The sequence below is a fragment of the Cladophialophora yegresii genome (genome assembly GCF_000585515.1).
Source record: "Cladophialophora yegresii CBS 114405 chromosome Unknown aczIN-supercont1.1, whole genome shotgun sequence".
Classification (NCBI taxonomy): domain Eukaryota; kingdom Fungi; phylum Ascomycota; class Eurotiomycetes; order Chaetothyriales; family Herpotrichiellaceae; genus Cladophialophora; species Cladophialophora yegresii.
In genome coordinates this window covers 538,722-559,870 of record NW_006913045.1, presented here as the reverse complement: position 1 = coordinate 559,870, position 21,149 = coordinate 538,722, and the positions used below count along the sequence as shown (strand labels likewise).

The 21,149-nt window shown below is 55.0% G+C and overlaps 5 protein-coding genes across 5 annotated transcripts; 3 read left to right on the top strand and 2 right to left on the bottom strand.

Moving 5' to 3' along the window:
- Positions 1-1,089: 1,089 nt before the first annotated feature.
- Positions 1,090-3,183, bottom strand: A1O7_00206 (uncharacterized protein; the record flags this gene model as incomplete). The annotated part of the gene is made up of 1 exon (XM_007754248.1): positions 1,090-3,183. One exon carries the CDS (start codon positions 3,181-3,183, stop codon positions 1,090-1,092), a length of 2,094 nt encoding a protein of 697 aa, XP_007752438.1.
- Positions 3,184-5,238: 2,055 nt separating this feature from the next.
- On the top strand, positions 5,239-7,464 carry A1O7_00205 (uncharacterized protein; the record flags this gene model as incomplete). The annotated part of the gene is made up of 1 exon (XM_007754247.1): positions 5,239-7,464. The coding sequence occupies one exon, from the start codon at positions 5,239-5,241 to the stop codon at positions 7,462-7,464; it is 2,226 nt and encodes a 741-aa protein (XP_007752437.1).
- A 674-nt stretch (positions 7,465-8,138) lies between these two features.
- A1O7_00204 (uncharacterized protein) lies at positions 8,139-9,080 on the bottom strand (the record flags this gene model as incomplete). Its single annotated transcript, XM_007754246.1, has 2 exons — positions 8,139-8,980; positions 9,032-9,080. The coding sequence occupies 2 exons, from the start codon at positions 9,078-9,080 to the stop codon at positions 8,139-8,141; spliced, it is 891 nt and encodes a 296-aa protein (XP_007752436.1).
- A 248-nt stretch (positions 9,081-9,328) lies between these two features.
- A1O7_00203 (uncharacterized protein) lies at positions 9,329-10,358 on the top strand (the record flags this gene model as incomplete). The annotated part of the gene is made up of 3 exons (XM_007754245.1): positions 9,329-9,500; positions 9,552-9,620; positions 9,670-10,358. 3 exons carry the CDS (start codon positions 9,329-9,331, stop codon positions 10,356-10,358), a joined length of 930 nt encoding a protein of 309 aa, XP_007752435.1.
- Positions 10,359-12,869: 2,511 nt separating this feature from the next.
- A1O7_00202 (uncharacterized protein) lies at positions 12,870-19,679 on the top strand (the record flags this gene model as incomplete). Its single annotated transcript, XM_007754244.1, has 1 exon — positions 12,870-19,679. One exon carries the CDS (start codon positions 12,870-12,872, stop codon positions 19,677-19,679), a length of 6,810 nt encoding a protein of 2,269 aa, XP_007752434.1.
- Between the last annotated feature and the right edge of the window lie 1,470 nt (positions 19,680-21,149).

The window sequence follows — 21,149 nt, the reverse complement described above, 5'->3', positions numbered from 1 at the left end:
AAGGAGGAGGCAGCGAGGAAGATGTCAGGGAGAGGGAGAGAGACACACCGAAATTTTGTACCGGCCTCATCGCGCCCTGTGCTCGAGCGCTTGCGCTTCGCTCAACGTGTATTTCTATCTAGGTACAGTAGACAGGGGAAACAAAAGATTCTTTGGATTCTGCACACATCACACACGCATATACACGTACACATGACACATATGCGCAGACATGTATGCACTCTGCTTTGAGCCTGAAGATCTTGAAATCGAGGGGACTCTTGCCTCTTGCCTCTTTTCTCTTTTCTCTTTCGTCTCTTTCGTCTCTTCCGTCTATTCCCCTTGCTCCCTTGGGCTGTAGAGGTGGTGTTACTCTCAACGGATGCATCGCGATCCAATCCACTCAGACCCCCATGTGAGGACGAATGAAATGAGTACAATACGTACTGTAGGCAGGCAGGCACGGTTCAAGAAGTTGTTCACCCGTACGTACGGCGTACTGTACAGTATTTTTCGGGTCTTCTTTGCCTAATATTGCCCTTCTCTAATTACCGTATTTCATTTCCTCTCGGGCTCCCCCCATCTATGTACCCACTCACAATGACCTACAGTAGATAAGGCGGAAAAGGTTTGGATCATGAACATTGTCGTAGAAGCTCTGTCTGTCTGTCCATCTAGGCTTTCTGTGTGGACTTGGATGCATAGACAGTGGTTCCCTCGTTGCTGCCTACAGTACCACAGTACTTGCTCGTTTACCCCTCTACAAGCCCCGGCCCGTTAATGAAGAGCACGCAACTCCGAGCCCTCGAGCCAGAAGATCTAACTACGTATCAGTCATTCATGCAGTCCTGGCATGTGTTCTGGGCTCTGCTCCGCTCCCGTGCCACACCTTCTTCCCGCGCCATATCCTTGCCTGGGACGATCATGCCCTCCTTGCCTATGTGTGCTGCACATTTCCTTTCCGCTGATGCTGTGCCTGGGTCTTCTATTTTCACGCCTCTGTCCCAGGTGATTTGACGCCGCTTTTCCTGACACGGAACTACCATCCCGCACGGCACCAGTGGCACAATGGCGGCGGCGGCAGAGCTACCTGATTTCATCGGGTCCATTTTACTCGTCGTCTAGAATCAACTTCGTGATCTTGCCCACCGCAATCGTTTGCCCTTGGTCTCGTAGCGTGAAGCGTCCTAGTTGAGGATAGTCCTCAAACCTCTCGACACAGATCTTGCCTCCGCCGCTGGTGACCTGCAATCTGGCGATGATATTCTGCCCCTTCGCGGCGAACGGGGGCGGCTTCTTACTCTTCCGCCCCGTTCTGGGTTCGAGCTTGTGCAAGAGGGCAGCGAAGGTGACTTCTTCGGTCGCGGCGTGGACGTGGAGCACGCAGTTGAAGCCCGCGGAGAGAATGGACTTGAGTTCCACAATGTTGATCTGTGCTTCGAATTCTTTGACGCAGTGGACGAGGCGTTTTGGCGAGCAGAGCACGAATCCCGGCATGATGTCTTCTTCTTCGATGCCTCGGAGGCGCATGCGGACCTGGTCTCCACACGTGGCATATGGCACTTCATCTTCGGTTTCGCCATATAGGGCTGCGATGCCGACCTCTTCGCGGTTGGGCATCATGATCAGCGTCGAGGTCTTCTGGACAACGCCGGCTTCGATGCGGCCTTCGATCATGGTACCCATGTCGCGGTACTTGGCACCGATGGGCATCATGAACGGCGCGTTGAGGTTGCGCTGGATCTTGGCCATGCCGTCGAGGAATTCGAGGAGGGAGGGTCCTTTATACCAGTCCACCACGCTGGGGGGGATGCGGTCCTTGACATTGACGCCTGTTTGTGCAGAGATGGGCATGAAGGTTGAGTCCAGGCCGATTCGTTTCTTGAGGTACGGCTTCAATTTGCCGACAATTTCGTCGTAGCGTTCCTTGCTCCATTCGACGGTAGGGTCATCCATTTTGTTGACCACCACGACTAGCTCCTTCGCTCCAGTGGTTTTAATCAACATGGCGTGTTCTTGAGTTTGGCCACCTTTTTCAAATCCCGTCTCGAACTCGCCTCTTCGCGCGGAGATGACAAGAATGGCCACGTCGGCTTGAGCGGCGCCGCTGAGCATGTTGGGCACGTAGGTCTTATGGCCCGGAGCATCCAGGATGGTGTATCTTCGCTTCTCGGTCTCGAAGAAGCCACGACCGACTTCGACGGTTTTACCCTTTGCTCGTTCTTCCTTGTTGAGATCCAGTACCCAAGAAATGTACCATGTCTCACGGCCTGCGTCTTTGGCGTCGCGTTTGTACTTTTCCAGTGTCCGCTCGTCGACCATGCCCGTCTGAATCAAGACTTGACCACCGAGTGTAGATTTACCGGCATCGACGTGGCCGATGAAGATGATGTTGACGTGCTCTTTGCCGTACATCTCCTCCAGGACGGATTGGTCAACATCGGCGGTTTGTGCTGCGGCAAGTTCGTCGGCATTTCGCTGTTTCTTCGCTTCCGCTGGCGTAGGGGAAGACTTTCCCGATGATGGAGCTGGGGATGTCTTGCCCGTTACTTTTTCTCCCGACTTCTCCACTGCTTTGGCGGCCGAGACCTTTGAGCCAGCATCCACTTTTGAAGAAGCCGGTTCGTCCTTTGTGGTTGGAGAGGCAGGTTTCTTAGGAGAAGCGGAGGCTGCGGTAGGGACACCAATCGACAGGACCTTAGCCTTCGGAGGTGCGGCAGCAGTTTGTGGTTTGGGAGCGGGCGGGGTGGGGGTTGCTTCAGTTTGAGAGGCCAGGGCGGGAGTCTGTTGCGGTGTCGGCGCAGACGCTGGTTGTGTGTCTGATCTCTTCGCAATGCTTATTGGACCACCCTGTCTAGGCTGGAATCCTCCAGGCGTTTGATTGTAGGCGGCGAATTGGCCACTGTTATACCCTTGATTGTAGTTCTGCTGTTGCTGTTGCTGCTGCTGAATATGGCCGTATTGGCCGTATTGTTGTTGGCCATACTGCGGGTATTGGTTATATCCCTGCTGTTGGCCGTAGCCGTAATTTTGATAGCCATTCTGTTGGTATTGCTGTCCCGGTTGAAACGAGGTAGCACCAGGCTGGAATGAGTTGGCCCCGGGCCTGAATGTGTTAGCGTTTATGTTGATGTTTTGTGCCCGCCTTGACAGATCCTCCTCTTGGTTTGCCGCATCTTCCCATGAATCGAAGTTGCCTGCCATATTGGAAAGCGCTTTGTCGAGGCTCTGAGAGAGTTGGACTGGTGCGATGACGCTGGTTAAGAAGAAAGAGAGAGAATGAGGAGCTGAGAGCAGGACCGTAGAGGTGGGTTGGGCGTCGCTTGGAGGGGCAATGCCACTGACACTTTTGGAGGCAGAAATCGATCCTTGGCAAGCTGGATTCTACAAGGCTGCGTTTTACCTGCTGCTTTTAACTGCTAATTAATCATCCCTCTTGCGACTTGTTTCTCACCCAAAACATTCACCCCACACCCGTGCTCGAGCTTTACGTCGAGACTACTCGATTGTCTCTCCATGCCGCGGTCGGGGCCCGTCCAAGAATGTCAAGACTCTGTGGTTGCTACTTGAGGCTTGGTGCTTTCTCCCTGGTGCAATATGCATATATGGGCCAATGTAGCCTGCTGCGGCTTCATACCAGTCCCACGGGTTTGCAGGTTATCCACTGACAAAACATATAGGGCAAGACTAGCATTGGTCAACGCGGGTTCAATTGCACAATTAGCTTAGTCTGGTGCTCTGTTACTATGCTATGGCTGTGACGACATTCATGAAGGGCCCCTCTGACATGAATCGCCCAATTCGCAACTCATGAGGTACGCGCCATCTGCCTCGGACAGCATTAACAAACGCAAGTCACACCGCCATATCTACTACTTACTCGTTCTGGTCAAGACGGAGTCACAACTTACCGTAACAGGCCGCATCCCGTGCTGGGCGTCAGAGAAGAAGATGTGACTCACTCATAAGGAGTCATAAGGCACCTCGTGGAGAAACCTTCACTAATGGTTTGGTACTCCGTGTGCCGCCAACGAGCATATTCCCAGTGTCAACCCGCCAGCGCATCCATTCAGCCCGAATGGATCTTCAGAATTGAAACTGCGGACTTATCTTGTCCGCGGCAACGAAATTTGCGGATAAATCAGCCCTTTGCGACCGTGCTCCTCCACACAGGGGGACCTGGCCGAGATCCACTCCCAAAGAGACCACCCACACGGTGCCGCAGAAGCTCATTTTGATGCTCGACAGCATGACGTCGGCAATCCCCTTCTAACAGCCTGTGCCTCCGACAGAACACGAACCCACATTGTCACGCTGACCGTAGGAGGAGCCTGCAGGGCCTCCCCGGTCGCCGGCTGAACAACACCGTTTATGTTTCGAGGTCCGATGTCATCTACACGACGCGCCAATGAATCAGGACGTGATCGAGGAGTCTGAGGTGCCATATGCGATCTTGTCACTAAATCAAGTCAGAACCATGGGCACTAGAAGTTGCCAGAATTGGCAATCGAGCCGCACGCCTTGCTATGGAATCCACGGGCGACGAGATCCATTCGGCGTTGGAGATGGCACCCTAGATTACCAAGGTCGGGTTTGTATAGACCTGTACAACTACATGACTAGTAGCATGAATTGGGCCAGTCGTTGGAAGCGGACAACTATTAAATAAGTTTGGTCGGGAACCCGTAATCGACCAGAGGTCGAGCCGGCCGTTCACATCGCCTCCAGCGTGCTCGGTGACCGCAAGCTGGAATCCACGCCTACTGCGTAGCCAGGCAACAGCCTTGTAAGAACAGGTCGCGAGGCTGTAGCTGGTCCGACGTGGCTGATTGCGTGTCGACGGCTCTTCTGTCCGAAAATCAATCGCAACACCTCGTCTCATAGACTCGTCCTCATAAGGCGCTGGCTTGGGAGCCACGCTGTCCATCGCGTAAAGGCTGGCGACCAATCTCTAGCAGATCTGATCCGTTGATTGTCTAGATGATTTCAATTGGCTGCGCTTCGACTTAGAATGTTCTCCACGACATCCAAGGTTGGAGTGAAGACGTCTCTTCTGGTGGCAAGGCTGAAAAGCAATGACGCGCCAGCGCAAGGCTGCAGCTCCCGCCTGTTTGGTCACCACCAATGAGCTCGCGTCACTGCCCATTTCTTTTCACGGTCTCTGACCTATTGCTCTTTCTCTTCGAGTCTGTTCTTTGCGGTAAGTGCTCGCAGAAGTGATAAGACGTAAGATCTCTTCAACTCAAATGATTGGCCAAAATGGACATCTTTCTGGGAAAGGTCACCCAGCAGGCCATGAACTATGCCATCCGCTCGGGAGTCACGATAACAGCATCCTACGCCCTGCGACAGTCAAGCAAGCTACTGAGCAGCACGCCTAAAAGCAACATCCGAGACGAACTCTACAGGCTCCAACAGAAACTCCAGCACAAAATCCGGATCGTCTCACCAGCAATTGACCTGATTGAACTGATCGCCGCTCGCGGAAATACCTCTTTGGAATCAGCTGTCGCCTTGGTAAAGGAATTGCGTCTCGAGATCCAGTCGCTTGGTCAGCGCTTCGCCAAAGCCGCGGAAGCCTCCGAGCAAATAAACAGAAAGTCGAGCAAATGGAGTAGTCAAGCCAGAGCCCAGAATGAGGCAGACTTGAGCCTCATCATTAGGGACATCAGGGCTCTACTGGACAGGATTGAAGACGCGGTCCCTCTGATCAACCTTGCCATCACCACCTCAGGTGCAAGCCTTTCGACACAATTACCGCAGACAGTCTCGCCCTCTCGACTTCTCCAGGCAAGCACCTTCCTCACAGCAGGCGATACGCAATACTCCATGTCCCCGAACCATGCCGTCCAAATCGGACCCACTTTCACTCTAACTGTCTATATGCTCTTCGCGGGGCACAACCGGCCTCAAGATGAAGAAGAGCTTCGCGAAACGACCTGGAAAGAAGTCATTCACAAAGCTCGAGTCAAACTACGCCGTGTGCCTCTCGACCTCGTGACTGGCTCTGACAACATCCCCTCTGCAGACATCACGTCGCCGGTCAAACTTCCCTCCATTGACAACAACAGACCCAGCATCCGCGGCCCAACCCGTGCCGACGAATACGCCTACCAACTCCTCATTGTAGAAGACTTTGACGATGACCGCGTGCACGACTTTTCCGACATGCCACTCCGATCACAACCTAGCCCTTTCGACGACGTGGCCCTGGCCGGCATACGTGAGACCATCCCCGTGCATGAGATCGGCAAGATCTTCTACGCCGATACGAGTAAAGTGTTGAACATCGGATCCGACGCAGAGAGCAATCACCCGGTCTTGCTCTTGAAGCGAGATTTGAACGCCGTGCCGCCAAGGAGAATGGCGGAGAGGGACGACGCTACAGGGGCATGGCGGGATGGAGAAGAAGGGCAAGAAGATATCATCACACTAGAAAACTATCGGCAGCCTCAAGTCGGAGACGATTACCGTCACGCACATGCCCCCGCCCACGACGACACCGATCCGTGGCGGCTCCCGCCCTCGCTTGACCCCGAGTGGATCGCCTTCGAAGTCTACACCGAATCCGAACCTAGCGACTCTGAGTCTGAAGGCGCGGGCGAGGGCGAGGCTGCGGGCGGGGGCGAAGACTCAACGCTCGAAGATCTTCCACCCACCGACGAGGCAGCGTCTCAACTAACCTCCCATCTCTCCTCTCTGCACTTGAACACCCCAACCCCCACCCTCAGCCCCACGCCCACAACCACACCCACTCCTTCGCATGGTCACGGTCAGGAGCTTCGAAGTACCGCCCCACCGTGGGCCAACAAGATCGTCACGTCGCTTTCCCTCCTCGAACTCCTCCTGAGGCTCACCTCGCTGCAGCAGTTCCAGCAGCAATCCCACCTCTCCATCACAGACGAGCTGCTCACGTTCTTCCTCGAAGAGAGCGCCAGCACGGGCGCCGGCGGCGACGAACGATACAGACAGCACATGCGCATGGAAGCCCGGCGGCGCGTGGGCTGGGATCCGTACAATGAGAGTCCCGTCAAGAGGCGGGGTGAGGAGTATCAGTATCAGTATCACGATCAGAATCGCAATGGGGATGAGCATAACGACGCATATGAAGACCGGTCTAGCTACCGAGGTGGTGGGCACGGATACGACAGTCCGGGGAGCATGAATGATGGCGGACGCAGGGCCACCGCCGCCTTGGGATGGAGCCCGACGAGTCCGAGGACCAGGGATGGGGAGTCACGCGGAGACAGAGATGGCGGGGATCGGATGCGCATGACGCCGAATCCCATGACGCCGATGAGTCCGATGTCCAGTCCCTTGCCGTCACCCCCACCAGCGACACCGGCGGGGAAAGCAGGCCGGGCAGCGTGGCTGAGGAGGGACGGCGACGCGAGTAGAAAGGGGAGTCCGCTAAGGCCGGCGACTGCGTTGACGGATGAAGGGATTGGCACGAGTCCCGTGAGTGGAGCTGATGGGAAGAGATGAAGAGCATGCTGCTTACCAGACGAGACAACAGGGGATGAGGATGGGACGAGTGCACACATGAATACGTGAAACACAAATTACTAGAAGTGAGAAGTGAGAGTCTGGCCATTGATACCCCATAAGCGAATGAAGGCGGTTTTACCGTCAAAACATTGCAAAACACTGTAGGTGATAGCGAGACCGTCTTTCATTCGTGATCCACGCTTGACTCTGGTGTGGTGGTTTCATTTAACGATGAGCTTCATTCGACTGACTCACCGGCCGTGCGGTGTGCCCGTATCCTTGCTCGCATATCCTCTTCCCCGGTTTGGCTGCGCTTGCTTCTGACGAGCCTTGCTTTATTCCCTGATCAGGCCGCCGTCCTAGCTTGTCCCCATTGCTTCCAGCCGGATTCTCATACCTGGTCGTTCTCGATCAAGCCGCTCTCCTAGCTTATTGCCCGTTGCTTCCAGCTGGATCCTCGTACCAGTTGGCTCCTGACGCGATAATGGTATTTCGAGCGACGGCATGCCCGGCAGACTTGTTGCGCCGGGCCAAGTAGGCTTTGTCAGATCGAATGTGTCGGCTCGAAGCGCACAGAGATATGGCGATATGCTCGGCGCCCCGGTTCTGACTTGCTCCGCGACTTAGAGTAGCGTATGATGAGATACATGGGGAGTGTTCCTTCCCTGCCTTCACCTCACTCCCATAGACGCTCTGATCTGCATGATTTGTGCTCTTTCAGCGGGCGAGAATGAATCGATCGTCCTCTGGTCCATGGCTAGAACCTGCTGGATCATTTCCTGGTGCGAGATTTGAGGTTGCTGCTGAGGCGGAGGCTGTTGTTGCTGTGGTAAGGCGGGTGGTGCGTACTGCTGGGGAGGTGGTCTGGGAGGCATTTGGCCTGGCACCATTACAGGTGGATAGCCAGGGTATTGTTGTGGCACGGGCTGTGGAGGCGGCACAGCGGCTGGTTGGGGTGGTCTGGCGGCTTGTTCGACGACCTGGGCCAGGACTTTGGGGTCGACCAGGTTCATAAGGATCAGGGCTTGAAAGATTGCGTATGAGAGTTGCGGCGCGGTCTTGAGAAGCGAAGTCGCTCTTGCGGGGTCGGAAATGGCGAGCCCCTTCATCTGGGTCAGGACGTCGAGAAGCTGCGGTGGAGGGAGGGTAGAGAGGGTTTGTGAGATCGCGTCTGTCGCTCTCAGATTCGGAGGGAGATCGACGCCCGGAGGCAAGGGAGGGAGCACACTTGCGGCTGCAGCGTTGAGGCCGTCGCTGGGCGGAGCACTGGCTTGGTCGTAGTTCGTCGGTACAGAGTCCTTCTCGTTGTTGTGAGGCCAGTCGACGCGGATCTTGCGGCCATCGATCTCATAGTCGTTCAGGTTCCTGACTGCGCTGGCTGCTTGATCTGCGTCTTGGAAGTCTGCGAAGCCGAATCCTTTTGATTTACCCGTGTCGGGGTTGGTCATCAAACGGAACTTGACCACGGTGCCAACTTGGTTGAGGATTCGGATGATGTTCTCCTCGCTGAGATCTGCGACAGGTCAGTTGTGCGCCGCGACAAACTGACCACAGGTCCGCTCACTGAATGGGATGTTGCCCACAAAGACACTGCGGCTCTGTCCAGGCGCCATCGTTGGTAGTTGCAGAGTCGATGTTGAAGCACAAACATTGACTATGTCCTCAGATTGTGGTGCGATGCGACACGGAGAGAAGCACCGCGGGATCCGATGACAACGGCGCGTTGGCACATCTGCTCCCCCGTAGCGGACTGCGCGGAGCTCAATTTGGATGCGAGCATCATCGACATTGCCTGCCTGCTGCTCTTTATCCCGGGTGCCACTCCTTCACCGATCCCTTTGTTCCTGACAAAGGCGCAACCATGTCCTACGACCCAAGGGAGCATTTCCAGCAGATCCAGCGGACACTGCAGCAGCGTCGAGGCCAAGGCTTCGGAGGGCTGCCCGGCGGAGGCGGCGCTGCAGGGCGAGGAATCGTCGCTTTGGTTGGTCTAGGTATTGCTGGCGTCGTTATCTCAAATTCCCTCTTCAACGGTAATTGCCCCTGATCATTAACGCTTGCAACGGCTCTGACGGGGGCTTCAGTGGATGGTGGCCACCGTGCGATCAAGTACAAGAGAATATCAGGTGTAGGGAATGAGATCTACAACGAAGGTACTGGGATGCGCTCACTTGCTGGTTCTTGCATGGCTAATGGGACTAGGCACACATATCCGCCTACCCTGGTTCGAGACACCCATCGACTACGATGTCCGAGCAAAGCCACGGAATGTCGCATCTCTGACGGGCACGAAGGACTTGCAGATGGTCAACATCACATGCCGTGTTCTTTCAAGACCTCGAGTCGAGGCACTACCACAAATCTACCGCACATTGGGCACCGACTACGACGAACGCGTGCTTCCCTCTATTGTCAACGAGGTGCTCAAGTCCGTGGTGGCCCAGTTCAACGCCAGTCAGCTCATCACACAGCGAGAGAATGTTGCCCGACTGGTCAGAGACAACCTTACAAGAAGAGCCGCCCGGTTTAATATCATGCTTGACGATGTTTCGTTGACACATCTCTCATTTTCACCCGAGTTCACGGCTGCTGTCGAAGCTAAGCAGGTTGCCCAGCAGGAGGCCCAGAGGGCGGCCTTCTTGGTCGACCGAGCCAGACAAGAGAAGCAAGCAACCGTTGTCCGCGCACAGGGTGAGGCCAGATCGGCAGAGCTGATCGGCGATGCCATCAAGAAGAGCAGAAGTTATGTCGAACTCAGACAGATTGAGAACGCCCGCAATATTGCTACGCTTCTGCAAGAGGCGGGTGGCAAGAACAAGCTGTATCTTGATGCGCAGGGTCTTGGGCTCAACGTCGGTGCTGGCGAGTTCGAGGGTTCATCAAAGAAGTAAAAGCTCGCAACATGAAACTGGTAGATGGATCCTGACAAGACGGTTTTCTTGCGGATCCTCACTTCCTTTAGCCATTTTTCAACAGCAATAGCGCTCGATCCACCCAATGTACAATTCTTCACTCGGATATAGACCTTTCTTGACTAGATGTCACGCCAGAGAGTAGCAAGTAATTTTCGTTGTCCTGCTCCAGCAGCAAGCATGAGTATGTACTGCGGAGTAGAGATAAATTGCAGATCTGCCAAGGGCGGACCAAATGAGCATCCCGGCCTGAACGTTGCACTCACTGCTGCTTGACCAGGATCCTCCTACCGCTTGATGGGGTTGCACAGTGTCTTGCTGAGCAAATAAGCTGCATGACTCTGACCATGGCGTGGCCGGGCCCTCCTCATTCTGGCGGCTGAAATATGTTCATCAATGGTGATTCAGGACAACATCGCGGCGTGGCCAAAGTGATGGAGTGATTCCGTGGGCCGAAGTCTCTCCCATTCCACCCCGTCCGCTGCACGGTGTCCCGATCAAAACATGGGGTGCCTAGGTCGTGGTCATCAGGTAATGTAGTTGCCCTCCTTGTTGCTTCTGCGGTCTGTCGAGCGAAGAAGATCTCCGCCAACACTACACTTGACTGACCCAAAATGTGCAGTGTGAGCATGACTCGAGCCAGCACGATGCCACAGGTTAGAGCCACCAGCACCACGGCCACGGCTCGTCGTCACCTCACCAAGCATGACCGCTACCAGGTAGTGTCCGCGTCGACGACATGGCCACCTCCCTTCATCCTAACCAGCCTTCATTCTCCTGCGGCATATCAACAATATCTTGGACTGCCGCCTGCAGTAGCCTCAACACCTGCGCGGACACCGACCTCTACGGCGATGGGTTGCCACCAAGCCTGGGGCGAGGCACCATCGCGACTGTGTCGACGTGGGCGTCCACTTCCATGGTTCCGCGATTCCCTCCTCGTCCTGGGCTTCAGGGTGCTGCCGGTTTGCGGATCGACACTTCCAGGCACCACCTTCAACAGCTCCAGGTCCACACGAGGGAACACATGGCTAAACCGAGGCAGCCCGCCACCGTGCCGGCGCGGGCAAGCACCTCAAACTCTTCTTTGCTTCTCACTTGTACTGTTACCTGGGATCTCCCAGGCCACTCTTCAGGGCGCTCGGAGTAGGCGACTCCTGGGGCTTAGGGCAACAACATGTCGACGTCGTGGGTGTCATTCGCCGTAAGTTTATGAACTTCCAATTTCCGCCCAGTCTTGACCTTGGCCTCCACTCTCAGCCCCGAGTAGTACTCGGCGGAGGATATACGGCTTTGCCTTATGCGGGTACCGAGAAGACCCAGGGCCTTCCTCTGGCTCCGAGCACTAGAGCCAGTGAAGAGTCCCCCTTGGCCTAGTCCATCAAGTTTTTTCGGAAAGTTCGCTCGCTGGCAGATGGTATCTGGAGGTAATCTGGGCTTTGTGACTCAAATTTTGCTGTTGCTCAGAGGTAGACAACGTTGAAAGATTGGGCAATATTTGGCGTCGCCGGGCCGTCAGGCCCCTGCCTTCAGTCCTCACAGCATGTCGGCGTTCACAGAGAGCGTTTCCTTTGCTGTTCAGAGGAGAAGACGCTTTCTGTTCTTGAAAGCCACAGCAAGATCGCATGTCTCGTGTTAAGGCACGCATGGATGGGTGGTTGAGGTTACTAAAGATGGCTTATAGGAGAGATGTTTGCTTGAAGGAGAGTCTGGTTGAGAATTGACAAGATCATACGGAGTACTGCTTTGTCCTGCCCAAAGAAGAGCTGCTCATCGCATCACCGCACCACCGGGGTGGACTACAGAGCACAAAGCACGATCAGCGTCTGGTTGGCCGGTACCCCATGTGTCCCGGGGTGGAGCGCAGAGACGAGGCTCGCGTCCCTTCATTCAACCCTCTGTCCCTCAACCGTTCAACTCAACCAGCGCAAACATCTCCCACACAACCACCTCAAACACCACCTGCATCTCAAACTTCTTCCTCATCTTGATCAGTGCTTTGGAAAGACTGCCTCCTCATTTTCTTGGACGCCGTACTGGCAATTTTGGATAAGATTGGCCTTGATCAAGTCGGAAGACTCTCTCATCGTTGAGCGACCGAACCTCTTCAGATCCGCCGTCATCAACCCACCAGAGATATCTGAGGCTAGCTTCCTTCATCGAATCCTACATCGTCAATTCTTCGAGCTTCGAGCCTTCCTGCAAGAGTCTCAAATTCTCGGGGAGGCAGCTCTGTCAGATCCGTCCCCCAGAACACGCGTCGACAACCCACACCTTCTGACCTGCTCAAATCTTCCGGCGACGTCTTAGCCTTCTGAAAAGCCTGTCAATCTGCTCACTCCCGCGCTCCACCCAGCGCGCTGGTCAGTGCGTAGTCTGTAAGTCATCGCCACGGCCACGACCACATGAACAAAGCTGACAAACTTCAACAGTTGAGCCGTTTCTTCCCTAGACAATATCCTCAAACCTTCTCCTCAGCCCGGTTTGAGAATGTCTTCGATCGTCTCAGAAGAGGATGCTAGTTCTACCAGCGCATCAGCGGCTGGGCCCGATGACTCCTTCCGGTATGGAACGCGCTACCAAGGTGAAGTCAAAGGAACCAATAGAGCGAGGCGGTCAGCAAGGCCGTCAACCTCGCAAAACCCGCGAAGGCAGAGGAGATTAGATGAACAGCCCGAAGAAGGGAAGGTTCCAGGCACCAACAAGCACTACAAGCACTATGACCTTGGCACGAAAGCATCTGAAGTGTACATGGGGTTCCAAGATGGTGTGAGAAAAGGGTCAATGCCGCCTCCCGGGAAACGCGTGTACCGAGACATCGTGTTGGCACCAACTGAATCTGATGACACGAGCTGGGCGACAGGCGGCGATCGAATAAAGCCAGGCTCTGAAGAGCTTCGGGAACTTCGAAGAATTTATGGTACCGGCAACCGCAATCCGGTTGCAAAAGCCCTCCGCCACAAGCCTTCGATTGGGCATCACTCCCTCACCGAGGACAGCGAATCAGACGAGGCTGTTCCGGTAAGGGCGGCCGCACCACGTCGAGCTCGCCAGCCCAGAGCCAATCGTAGGGCAAGGTCTACGACACCTACGGAGGATGATGCTGACAAGAACGACGACTCGGATGGTGACGGCGGAGACAACAAAGTAGGCGAACACAATCGTCTCGACGTTACCACGTATCCATTGTCGGATATCAGACAAATCTTTAGCCTCATTACCGAACATGCCGTCAATGAGGGTCTGTTGGAAGCCTCGAAGGTCTTTGGCGAACAAGGCATCAAGGTGGTCACCATGTGCTCCGGCACAGAAGCACCCTTCGTCGCGCTCGATCTTATCCGAAAGTCGCTGCTCTCTTCCGAGGCACGCGAGAAATTCAAGTATCAACATCTGGGCAGTGCTGAGATCGAACCTTGGAAGCAAGCCTTCATCCTCAGAAATTTCCACCCACCAATCATCTTCCGGGATGTCACGGACTTCGAGAATCATGCAGCCGACCCAGACGACGAGGAGCGCTACCCTGTCACAGCCTATGGGCAACGTATCGAGCCTCCTCGAGGTGCTCATATTCTGGTTGCTGGCTCTTCTTGCGTGGACTACTCTACCCTGAACAAGATCAAGACTCAGTGGAAGGGAGAAAGAGGCGAAGGCGAGTCGGCCAAAACAATGAATGGCATCGGCGCCTACGCCAAAATGTACAAACCGACCGTGATCATCATCGAGAATGTCGCCGGAGCGCCATGGGACATGATCAAGATCTTCTGGGACGAGAAAGGATACGAAACTGTCATTGTGAATTTGAGTACGGTCGACTACTATTTGCCACAGACTCGCCAGCGGGGATACTTGTTCGGCGTGCACAAAGACATTGCAAACCTGGCAGGATTCGACATTCAGCAAGCTCATAAGGAATGGATCCACTTGATGGCTGGTTTCCAGCGTCGGGCGTCATCCCCATACTCAGATTTCTGTCTCGGCGAAGACGACCCGCGCCTGCAATCGCTCAATCACATGGTCACAGACAAGTGGAAGAGAGGAGGCTCTACTGACTGGGTCCAGTGCCGAAAGCGACACGTACAGGAGCGTGTAGCTCATATGCTTGGAAGCGGCACCCCGTTTACCAAACGCCGAGGGCATTCGCAAGCCCAAGTCGACGACTATGCAGACCAGGCGTGGGCGCTCAAGCAGAGCAAGAGAGTCCTCGACATGTTGGATATCCGTCACCTTGACGACGTGGCTAGGCGAGACTTCGATATGCGGTTCAAGCATAGAAATGTCAACGTCTCGCAGAACGTTGACCGGGATCGAGATAGTCGCCAATGGGGCATCGTTGGTTGTGTTACACCCAGCGGCTGTCTCTTCGAGACTCGCAGAGGTGGCCCTCTCACTGGTCTGGAAATTCTCGGACTACAGGGATTCCCCATTGGAGATCTTCAGCTTGAGAAGTACACATCGAATCAGCTCCAGGACCTCGCTGGAAACGCGATGTCGACGACCGTCATTGGCCCAGCGATTCTCAGCGCTATCATCGCATGCTTCCGCGTGTATGAGGACGGTGAGGGAGAAAGACAAATCTTCGAGGTGACAATGGATGACTGGCACGACTCGAACGAGGACGAGCCCATGGAGGATGCACCCGTGTGGGAAGCATTCGATGAACGAGAGCTGGAAACAAATCCCTATACCACCGCTCTCATACCGTTCAGGGAAGAGTTTCCACATGTCCGCATTACGGAACAGGGCCCGTACTCCCTGGCAAGCATCGTGCAACAAGCCCACGATCTCCAACTGCTATGCCGCTGCGAAGGCCTGCACCGACGCACTTCCGAAGAAATTGTTTATTGCCCAGATTGCTATTACACATGCTGCAAGGGGTGCAGTAGAGACACACACGGCCACAAGGCCTTGAGCAAACTGGATATCTCAACATCTCAGCGCCCAGTCGCCGGTACATTTGTGAAGTTCTTGATTGAGGTTCTACCTGCCACGCTGCAGAATCACAATGCGAGGACCTCGCGGGGCTCCTTCACCGAAGTATCTTCTAAAGAAATCAAAAAACGAATCTCAGAAGCGCTTCAGAGTCAAGTACAGTTTCAAGGCGTCAAATTTGAGGGTTCCTGGAAAGCACTATACGAATCAGAACATGCCCTGCTGGAGCTCGAGTTCGTCCCAAACCATCACATATGCGATCCCTGCCGAAAGCACGAGAGACCGCATCTCCACCTCGATGTCGTGCCGGTGTGGTTGCTCTTCGCGAAAGCACCAGCAACGGCGCCCGTGAAGAGCAAGATGCGAGAGTTGTTCAAACATCCTATCGCCAGCATGACGCCAGAAGGTACACTTTTCAGCGGCAAGTGGAAGCTCTGGGATGGTCCGACACGGTCTTCAGAGCTACACATTGTCCGAGCAGGCGTGCAAGTCGCTTCGTGGGAGCGGAGACTCGGACTTGACCAGACGCCCTTCCGAGACCTGAATTCATTTTCTGCCATTGAAGTCAGCCCCTCAACTTCCGTCAACGTCAAAGCAGTTTCGCTAGTTGAAGAAATTGCAGGAACGTACGAGCTTCTTCCACATTGCCCTGCACCAAACGGCACGCTGCATCGGAGAGTAAGTGGATCCGGACCTGGAAAAGCACCTCCTTTTCTCTTCCTGCGGTCCCAACCTCTGCAGGATGGCCGTCACGATCGCATTGTGTTCTCAAATCAACCTTTCCGATCAAATGCGACTGATGATAGAACGGTGCTGGCAGCCCTCGACAAAACATGGAGACCAGTCGCTACTGCCAAGTTGCATGAGGGTGAAGAGGTCCTGTGTGATCCCGTCAGCCTATGGACGGACTGTCCAGCTCAAGAACTTCAGATGCCTAGAGACGAGAACACAGTCTGCAAATGGGTTCTAAGAAAGGAGGCAGATCCCGTGTCTGCTGCCGCCTGCGTCAATGCTCTATCCACAATTTTGCTTCTTGACTTGACGTGCGACGCCAACGCCAGAGCGGCACTTGCAAATCGCCGAGAAATATGCATTGTTCTGGAACGCAAACCCGAGGCACTGAGCAATTTTGGTTGGATTCTGTCCCACGCAGCAAGCATCCCGCATCCCTGGAATCATTGGCAAAACATCAACTTCTCAGAGGCTGTGGAGTGCGCGGTCTGTTCACCTGCACAGCCCTGTATCCAATGGCTACTGAAAAAGACTGGCGCCAGCGAGGCCGTCAAGGCTATTGAGAGTCCACTTGAAGCTGCAAGATATGAGAATGCTTTGAGCAACAGACCCAACCCAGCAGTAGCACTTCTGCGCGATGTTGACGGCAAAGCATTACTCGATGTCAAGATCAACGTCAAGACACTTGCTCACCGCGCTGTCGCTCCATTTCTGCTCAACCTCACCCCGCAATCTGAACTGGAATCTCTGCAATGGCGCCTGGATCATTACCATCAGTTCAGTCCTCACCCGAAGTTCACCCTGCCAAAGCTTCTGTCCAACAAGTTTGATAAGATCGATCAGAGCCTGAAAGGGAAATTAGACCTAGAACGGGACTTGTGGAAGTCGCAGCTACAGGCCCTCGCATGGATGATTGAACAAGAGAACTCTCCCAAGGTATGGGACGAAATGTCTCTGACTGAATCCTGCTTGCCGGCGCTTGGGTGGAGACTGGAGGCCAAAGCACTCTTGCGTAAACACAACATTCGTGGGGGAGTCATCGCCGACGAAGTTGGAGCAGGAAAGACGACCACCTCTCTCGCTCTTGTCAAATACGACTACCAACAACGTCAATCAGCGACTGCGACACAAGTCACGGTAGACTCTGAGTCAGAAGCCGAATCAAACAAGGGCAATGGCAACCCGCACTTCGGAAAGTTAGAGACCAATGCCACGCTCATACTGGTGCCCAAGAACATTCTCAGCCAGTGGGAAGGCGAAGTTGAGAAATGCCTCAAGTGGCACAAACTTCAACCTACAGAGAAGTGCGCTCTTGAACAGAAAGCTCCTTACTACATTACGATCAAGGACGTGCCGGATTTGCAGAAGTACTCTCACGAGCAGATCAAATCAGCCGCGCTTGTTCTTGCCGCTTGGGACCTGCTTGGTCAGAAGGCTTACTGGAACCACCTCCGCAAGATCGCTTGCTCTGCCTGCACTCCCGAAGATCCCGGGCGTGCTTTTGAAGAGTGGTTGAAGGAGACTCTGCCTTGTCTTGAGACCTGCGTTGAAGGACTGAAGACGAGTGTCGTCGATTTTTGGACTACGTGGGACAACGTCAGACAGCGGACGGAAACCGATCACAAGTACGAGAAGTTCGAAGGTTTCCTGACACGGCAGGCCAAGCGGACCATGATGGCCAAAGAGCGTGCTGATGCGAAGAAGAAGGCTGTCAAGGGCAAAGGCACTGCAGGCAAGAAGGCATCTCAAGACAAAGACGCTATGGACATTGAGATCACCGAGACTGCTCTGGAGAAATCTCGGGACGAACTAGACGGATTCCGCCGAGATGCACATCGCCGAGGCCAGCCCCTGCCTCCCCCCGTACTGCTCCATATGTTTGCATTCCGCCGCCTGATTGTGGACGAATACACCTACATTGAAGGCGAAACGTTACTAGCGTTGCTTCACCTTCACGCAGCTAGGAGATGGATGCTGTCAGGAACGCCTGCCATCCAAGCATTTGACAACCTCAATACGACGGCAAAGCTGATTGGCACCCAGATTGCCACGTACGACGAGGCCGAGGGGAAGTTCGGGTTCGGGAGGGACGCCACGAGGATGACGCGCGACAAGTCTCACGGGCAGGAGATTCAGTCATACCAGAACGTGGCGTCCGCTGCCCTCAAGGAAGCGGTGTACGAACGTGCGAGAGTCTTCTCGCACCAGTACATCCGCAAGAACGAGCCCTCTCAGGGGCGGGCTGAAGCGTCGACCTGTCTGTCGCGGGTCGCCCTCAGTCCATCGGAGTGGATCACCTGCTCCGACGTTCGTTCCTTGGCGATGGACCCAGATCGACCCTTCGGCAAGGCCGGGCCGACCAAGGAGGTCGACGACAAGGACAAGGAGGTCCCTGCCAGCATCGTGCGGCTGAGAGACCTGGTCGAGCGGTCGGCCTCTCCACAAGACGCCCGCATCTGCTCCAGTTTCATGCTGGAAGAGATATGGCCAGTAGTCCGTGGGGACGCTGGTCATAGTCTCGACCGACAACTCATCGGTGTGGAAACGCACCGCATGAAACAAATCATCATGGAGCAGACAATGCATGTCCGCTCCCGAACCAGCAAGCTTCTCCCGCTCCTCCAGGAGCTTTGGCATATGCACCGCTTGGTGCGCCATGGGGACAAAGGAGCTGCCGCCAGCTTCACTGGCCTTAGGGCCAGTGTCAGCAATGGCAAGCTGGCGGGCATGCATGCGGTCGCCGTCGTGGAGAGTCTGCTGGGATACGCCCGAGGGCATGAGGTTGTGCCGGCCTCATTGCTCTCAAAGACCAAGAAGGACCCGGCCGGCGCCGGTCGCGTGAACCTGCCGTGGGATGCGGCGGAGATGGGGAACGCGGCCGTCGCCGTCAAGGAGTTCGACTTGCGGATGGCGCAGGTGGAGAATCACGTCGAGATTCTCATGCGGGGCCTGCGTCGTCTGCGCCTGTTGAAGGCGGTCTTGGGCGCATTCCAGCGGAGGCTGGGTCCATGCGGTGGTTGTCGCGCTGCGCTGGCGTGGGAGGCGGCCGTTGTCTCGACGTCGTGCGGCCACGTCGTCTGCTCCGAGTGTGCCTCCTCCGAGGCATGCTGTGGGGCATTCGAGGTCGGCGACGTCGTCCCCGTCTCCCGGTTCGCCGTCTCCTACGTCGGCGCAGAGGTCCCCGGCACGGTGACGTGCTCTCGACTCCGTCTCGCGGTGTCCCTCGTCCAAGAGGCCACCGCGGCCACCGACTCGGTGTTGGTGTTTGCCCAACACAAGGGCATCAAAAACGCCTTCATCGAGGCGTGTGGCGAGGCAGGCATCACCTGCCTCGACGGTTTCGAGGCCGGATCCGCGGCGAGGGCGGTGGAGGCCTTCCGTGCGACCGGGCCTGCCTGCCTTGTTCTCAAGGTGGACAGTGCCGATGCCGCCGGTTGGAACCTCCAGCGCGCCAACCACGTCGTGTTCTTGTCGGTGCCCGTGCTGGGTTCGGTGGCGGAGGAGGAGGCCACCAGGGAGCAGGCTATCGGCCGGTGCTGGCGTCCTGGCCAGACGAAGCAGGTCTTCGTCTACCAGGTCGCTGCCAACGAGACCGGTGAGCTTGGCCTGGTGGTCCGTCAAGGAGGCTCAACGGCGTGAGCGGCGGTGGGTGGTGGGGTGCCTTGTCGGCTGGCGTGGGTCTCTGCGGTGTACCGTGGTGGTGGTGGCTGGTGGTGCTGGTGGCGGTTTCTTTTGCTTTGCTGGGTGGTTCTTCGTTGTGCTGTGCGCTGCGCTGCGGCGCTGTGCTGGTCGGTGCGGGTCGGTGGAGGCGGCGGCCTCAAACGTTCCGTGTTGCTTGGTTTCTTGTCGTTTCCTTTGTTTAATAGACTGGAAATGAAAGGCAATGTGGCACCGTTTCCGCATTCCTTAGCCCCATCGTGCGTCGTGTACATCGTGTAACTTCCATCGTGCAACTGACATTGTGTGTCGTGTTCATCGTGCATTTTGCATTGTCTGCATGACGTATATCGTGCCAAGTGCGTAGTATACTTGCTTACTGTCTCCAGGGGATCAACTCAACTATCGACCAGTTCTATCACTCAATAATCTATCCGGGTCTAATGCGTGCAGGTCGATGCTGAAGATAAACCTAATAGCTAGTTTGGCTACGATATGTGCTGATGGTGCTAGGGCTTGATGCAGTGAGCGATACAGTAGGTGATATAGTAGCCGATATCAGGGACGATGTATTGGACGATATTAGGGACGAGGTAGTAGACGATATTAGGGACGATGTTAAGGACGTTATCAGGGACGATATTAAGGACGTTGTTGAGAACGATATTAAGGACGATACAGTGAATGATATTAAGGACGATGCAGTAGACGGTATTCCACCAGTTCACAGCGTGGGTAAATTGATTACAACGGGCTGCATTTACTAACGGGCTACGTTCACTAACGGGTTTCGATATCTCTTAATCTAGGTATTATCTATCCGCTCAACACAACAGCTAGCTCTCCCGATGCATCAGGTATCGACCCTTATAACCTACAACACCTGTCCGCGCCCGCCCTGTAGCAGCAAGCATTAACCTTAAAGGATCTTCAATATATGTTATTCGTCCTTCATTGACAAAACAGCCACACATCATGATACTAGGTTTCGACCATCGCCATCACGACGCCACAACACACCCTCCACCAGTGCTTAGTATCCTAAAGGATACCGCTATACGGCGTTCGTCCCTCATCGACAATGTCACTGTCGCTTGATGGACCGTGCGTGTACCATATCACCACTGCCTCTATACTTGTCCTCCTTTGACAATCTGTGCTCAAGCATGCGTCCCTTCCCATAGCATCACATTTTCCGCCATCCACAATGTCGGGCCACAAACTCCTGAGATGGTGGGGTTGACCGCTTGGTACATTCGGCTCACAGATTTGAATGTAAGACAATGAGGACGGGGTTGATGTGTGCTGCAGCCCAGCTGCCGTCAGCATCGTCTTCGACAGACTAGCCAGTGCTGATCCGCCGGCTTTCTCATCCCAAAGCTCTTGGAACTGCCAATATCCAAAGTCAGCCTCATGTCACCGAGCCTTGACCGGCGCATCAAGATGCCGGAA